The following is a 6350-nucleotide window of genomic DNA, read 5'->3' as shown; positions in this document are numbered from 1 at the left end:
ATAGATAGATAGATAGATAGATACGTAGATAGAAACGCTCAAAGTGGCAGAGGTTCGCTAAGAAATGCTTCGCATTTAACAACCCGGAGCTTGGTGGTCACTGCATCTCGACGGATCACAGCATGATGCGGCATGTAATAAATGTACGGGCCTGGAATCTGCTCTTTATCAACTCTTTCGGCATGACCATACTTGAAATAAGCAGTGATGGCTTCGTCGTACTGTTTCAGCAGGTCGGGTTGTTCCCTGAATCGGTTCAGCTGCAGATTTAGTCGACGTGCTGCAAGCTGTCTGTTGTCACTACCGGCAGGAATGCCAGGCTCCTGCATCATCAGGGGCACTTGGTAACGACCAGCTTGCTTGCTCAGACAGTGCTCAAATATGTCGAGGTCAGGGTCGGCTTTTACAGTACTTCACCACCGGTTCTGAATACCAATAGTGTCGAGGCGCCACATAGCCGATTCCTCGCACTCTTGATGAGAATTACCAGCCGATAAGAAAAGGGCACTAGTTGCTGTAGCTTCGTAGTGCGAGCTACTGCCCTGCACAGTCCACCCGAACGACGTTTCCACGGCAGTGAGTTGCTCGTTGAGGCGATCAATCTTTCCCGTGGCGACATTCCAATAAGCGTCCGAGCCAATTAATATGCTGACGTCCTCTGGGTGCCAAGTTTCCGGGTCAAACATGTCCGCAGCATCATACCTCCGGGCGCTCAACAACTCGAGCACTTCAATGTTCAGCGGTGGACTTGTCACGGTGCACACTTCGGGGACTTTCAGTGCTTCCAATGCGACGGTGCTGCCGCTAAAGCGTCCACGCAACGTGACAGAGATGCGTCGACAACGTAAATGTTTCCGTGGCTTGGCATTTCCAAACGTTACCAATGACAGCTCTTCCGTGCCAATGACTTTACACTGCAATCTCTTGGAAACATCGGTGCGGATGAAAGAACGCTGGCTGCCGCTGTCAAGCATCACACGCACCAGGAGCTGTCGCGGTCCGCTCTCCGCCCAAACACGGCCCGTCTGAAGCAGCACGGACTTGGCTTCTGTAGCGCCGGTTGACGCCGTAGTTACTGTCGGTGAGGTAGAGCCGGACGAGCCGCCCGGTACTGTTGATGTAGGAGCAGCGGTCGTGGTGACGGCTCGTGACAGCTCGCAAATGACCGTTAGGTGTCGGCGTTGGCACTTGTTGCACGTAAGGTTCAGGGAGACTGCAAAACCGTGCGACATGATTGCGCATTCCGCACTTGTAACAGCACCGAGCGTTAAGCAACCTGGCCCGTTTCTCGTCGGCGGATAAGTCGACCGTACACTCTGCCAGGCCGTGACCTCGGCTGTCGCACAGTACACAAGGCGTGCGCTGCTGTAGGGATTCCGTCGCCGCTAGCGCGGATGCCGATGGAATACCCCGTCAAGATCTTGTTGGCGAGTTCATGTCACCAGGTTCCGTGATCGAGTTGTGCGTATACGATGGCGCCGCTTCATGCTTCCCTTCCTCACGCACTTCAACCTGTATTTTCAGGAACGCTAAAATATCGGTCGCCTTGTGCGTTCTCGCTTCAGGGGGTGTGGGCTCTGCTGATGCATTAGTATCGCGCGTGCTCTCCTCCTTCTTCTTCTGTCGGTACATTATCGCCAAGTCTTCTGGCAAGCACCTCATTAGCACTCGATGCAGCACCACAGTGTACTGCTCAGGTGGTACACCAAGACCTTGGAGCGCACTTACGCGGAAACGCACAGTGTCATGCAGCACCCGAAGCTTCTCCACTTCCTTGGAACTCCTCACGGGCGACAATGCAAGAAGCTGGTCGATGTGCTCGTTGACTAGTAATTCTTGTCGACCGAAGCGGTCTTTCAGTGTGGTCACGGCAATTTCATAGTTGTTATCAGCCAGCCTGATGGCTTCGATTCCACGCTTCGATTCCACGCAGCCTGATTCCACGCTTGGCCGCTCCCGTCAGGTACGTCAGCAAATACTTAAATTTCTCGATGGGCGGCAACTCGGTGTTCTCGTGAATCGTAGCGCTGTAATGGTCCCAGAATTCTTGCCACTGACGTAAATCTCCGGCATACGTCGGGACCTGAAGCGTTGGAAGCGTGACCGACCGGTAGCCTGTCGTACTGACGGGTCCTGGCGGCACCTCAGCAGATCCGATGTTGCTCTGGGTGGCTGCTACCCGGTCGTCATTGGGTTCACTCCTAGACGGGCCGCTGAGACCGGTCGCCTGTTGACGCTGTGACAGGAAGAACTGCGCGTCAGCAACGGCGTACAGAATCTTCTCGTGGTAGTCGTTTGCGCCCTCGACTTCTCCTTCAATAGCCTCGTCTTCCGTGAGATCGAGAATGTCCTTGTCTAGCTGGCGGAGCTCAGCTTCTTTCGTCTTTAAAACAGCGACTTGCCTATTGACCTCACGCGCCTCGGTGTCGGGGTCCTGCAGCAGTCCTGTCAGGAGCGTAATATTCCGGGAGACGCTGGCCCTGACAGTTCCACGCACCTTCCGAAGACGCTCGGTCAAAGACATCGTTGTCCAGCACTGACCAGTTCCCGGGTTTCACGGCACCAAAATGTAAATAACGAGGACCCGTGGTCGCTGATCTGGAACACGTCTTTACTGTGCAAGGTTGGTTGGTTGGTTGGTTGGTTCCTCAGTACTTTGGCTCAACCCACTGCGGGGGATAGGCCATGAAGCGGACGGTGCTTTGCTTAGGAAACTAATTCACTTCGTGAAGGAAAAAGCTGAAATGAAATGTTTAGCCTTTACATATAAACTCGCAAGATTTAAAGAAGAGAAAAAAGAAGAAAAAAAAACGCCTATATAGAAACAACAACAAGAACAATAATATATATATATATATATATATATATATATATATATATATATATATATATATATATATATATATATATATATATATATATATATATATACAGTTGCATATAAGACAACTGAGGCTACACTCAACATTCAATTCTTTTGGATTCTCGTAAAAAATTAGAGACAGCGTTGAAAACGCTCCTGTGGCTAAAACCAAATATGGTTGCCCCAAATGAAAGAATCACCGGAAGTGACAAATTCAAGCCCAACTTCCGCAGGGGTTCTTCTAGTAGTCTTTTTCTTTGTGTTTTAAATCTTCGGCACGTCAAAAAGAAGTGCTCCAGAGATTCCCTCTCATTACAGTGGAGGCATAACGGTGACTGAGCCAGACCCGACCTGTGAAGGTAAAAGTTCAGTGGTGGGACTCGACAGCGTAGCCTTGTAATTTGTATTTCTTCCTTCCTAGATGAACACCATCTGCTCTTCCAAGGAAACTTTAGCTGTGGGAAATCTGATGAAAACAAAGGAGATTTATCGAAGTTATTGGCCGTGGTACGCTTTTCAAATCTCGCTGCTGTGACATACGCTGACGTGGGCAATACAGACAAAATAGGGCCATCATGGGATGATATTGCCAGTGCATCCGCATATTCATTGAGTGCTAGCCCTCTATGGCCTAGTACCCACACTAATCGAACCAGCCGTACATGCCTGGGAATCATCGAATGGAACGTCTGTATGGTACTCGATAAATTAGGTGCACTTAACGCAGAACAGACAGAGAGGCAGTCTGTTAGTACAACCACTGCTGATAGACACTGGGGCAATTTACTCAATGCTAGGACTATTGCCAGCAATTCAGCCTGGTAAATAGGGGTGAAGTCCGGTAACCGAATCGAGAATGACCAGTCTAGAGAGAATGATACAATTCCCACACCTGCCTTCTCTTCACAAACGGACGCATCAGTCGCTATCACAGTGTTAGTTTCTAAAGTGGCCAGATGATCTTCCAAAATGCAATTTAGATATTTATATGGTAAATTTTTCGCGTTCTTGGGATATATATCATCAAATTCAATCCTAATTGTTCCTACAGTGCTGAGTATCTGTACTTCCCAGAGGTGAACTTTTAATGGGTCCAAAAGTCTCTGTGTAAAAATGACCTGGGGGCAACGTAATCTAGACCATTGGTGGTTAAAAAATGAGGCTTGCTGGTTAATGAAGACATACTGTGACCTCCTCTGTGGAGAAGCATAGATTTTTAGGAATGTACGTACTGTTAAAATATGAAATCTTTTGATAAGAGACGGCAGGCGTGATTCTTCGTGTAGAATATTGTTTGCAACAAATTTTGGTAGCCCCAGACATAATCGTAATGATTCACGTTCTAACAAAACCAATGGTCGAACTTTATAAGCCGGAGAGCCAGAAAACAAAACGCAGCCGAATTCTAGAATTGGTCGAATGTACATGCAATAAATCATGACGAGCACGTCTCTGCGCAAACCGGCACGTTTATTGCTGAGCCTACGCAGCATCCCTACTGCGCGTGCTCCCTTAGTAGCCATGTTTTCTATATGGGGTCTCCAGTCAAGTTTGTCGGTATAGGTTACTCCTAAATACCTAATTTACTCGACCTGAGGTATCACGGCTTGTCGGTAAAGTAATGAAATTTGCACTGGTACATTTTGTGCGAAAACAACAATTGCACTTTTATTAATATTTAGCGATAAATTAATACCCTCTAGCCACGTTTCCAGGCTATTCATATATTTCTGCAGGGTTTGGTAAAAAGTGTGAATGTCTGCTGACGTAGCGAAAAATGCGATATCATCGGCATACACATACACCTGCACGTTCTGCTGTATGGGAATAGAACATAGTAGAATATTAAATAATAAGGGTGATAACACTGAACCCTGCGGGAGGCCTCTCGTTTGCTTATATTTTGAAGAACTGACACCAGATTGCGAGCAATAAAATTCTCTATCCCTCAAGAAAGCATAGACCCATGCCACAAAGTATTCTGGCAGTCCTAAGTTCTGAAGCGAATTTATCAGTTTCACATGCTCCACACTGTCATAGGCTTTGGTGATATCTAAGGTTACTAAAGCTGAATATTGTTTCTGATATCGAGCAAGCTGTATTCTACTTTCTAGATCAACATGTGCACACCAAATGGAACAACCACGCCTGAAACCAATTTGACATGGGCTCAGTGTCATTTTTTCTGACATCCAGCGATCTACCCGGCTATGTAAAATTCTCTCGACGAGTTTTACTAGATTTGATGTGAGTGCTATAGGCCTGATATTATCTAAGGTAAACCCCGCGCCTTGCTTTTTTAATAACGGAATAACTTTTGCAACTCTCCAATCAGCTGGGATCCAAGAATTTCTCATTGAGTGATTCACAATTTCGAGTAGGCCAAGGGGGTATATCTTATGTACTGCTTTTATTACCGACGTCGTGATACCATCAGGACCTGGAGCGGAATTAGGCAGCGTTCTTACCACATTTACTAGCTCAGCAGCTGTGACCTCCTCAAAATCCTCACCCCTCTTAGGGGTGTGGGGTTGGTATAAGAGAACAGTCGTAAAGCGACTCTCTAGGCCCTGAGCGATGTCTTCGAGAAAGGACTTCAGTTCACTTGGTGTTGATACTACAGATTCTACGGTTTTCAGTACTGGAAGAACTTTCTTGGTTCTCAGAAAGCAAAATAGTGCTTTTCTGTTTGCTGTCTTTGAGAGAAACTCAGAACGTTCACTGTCAAATTTGTCCTTCGCAATGGCAACGGTTCTTTTAAAACTCGCGGCGGCATACTTATAGTCACTCCAGTTGCGAGGGCACTGGTTGAAAAGTAATTTTTTCCATGCAGCTTTTCTTAATCTATACGCCCGCGAACAGTCCGCATTCCACCAAGGGTTAGCTCCTAATTCCACTTCGTTCTCCTCTTCGTTCTTGACCCTGTAGCCACCCTCAAGACTATGCCCCACTATTCTATTGTCAACAGAGCCTATTGACGTCAGCTCGCGAGGAGAAGTCTCCACAAACGTCCCCCATTCACACGGACGAGGCGAACGGAGGGGGAGACCAGTGTTAGTAGACTACTCTGGCGGCTTGTACCACCCGTTTGACGAGCTGCAGAGGACCATGCAGCTGCAGACTGGACACCCACTGCCGCTCTTTGCAGGAGCAAGTGCAACAATGTGGCCAAAGAAGAGCCCGAAATTCTGCCATATCCCCCACCGCCGGGGGATCGTTTGTCCTGTCGGGGAAAAGGTCCCCGTAACCTCCGAGGAGTCGCGGGGGGGTCGCGCCCACTCACTAAACCGTGACGTCGCGGTCACGTGATCCGCAATGCCCCCGTGGCCCCCGCCGATTTCTCCCTCGTGTGAATACCCCTTTAAATGCATCGAAAGGTAGCATAGCGCTAGCAGACAGGGACGAGGAAGACGAAACGGGACAAGCGCTAACCTTCAACGTCTGAAACGTCACAGGGCGAGTGAAATGCGGTCAAGTGACCCCGCGT

General features: G+C 48.2%; 1 protein-coding gene across 1 annotated transcript; it reads right to left on the bottom strand.

The window, feature by feature from the left end:
* Positions 1-413: 413 nt before the first annotated feature.
* LOC125758757 (uncharacterized) lies at positions 414-1232 on the bottom strand. The gene has a single exon (XM_049416421.1). The coding sequence runs from the start codon at positions 1230-1232 to the stop codon at positions 414-416; it is 819 nt and encodes a 272-aa protein (XP_049272378.1).
* Between the last annotated feature and the right edge of the window lie 5118 nt (positions 1233-6350).

Source organism: Rhipicephalus sanguineus, chromosome 6 (genome assembly GCF_013339695.2).
Source record: "Rhipicephalus sanguineus isolate Rsan-2018 chromosome 6, BIME_Rsan_1.4, whole genome shotgun sequence".
NCBI lineage: Eukaryota > Metazoa > Arthropoda > Arachnida > Ixodida > Ixodidae > Rhipicephalus > Rhipicephalus sanguineus.
The sequence above is the reverse complement of the archived record's forward strand: the minus strand, read 5'-3'. Positions and strand labels throughout refer to the sequence as shown.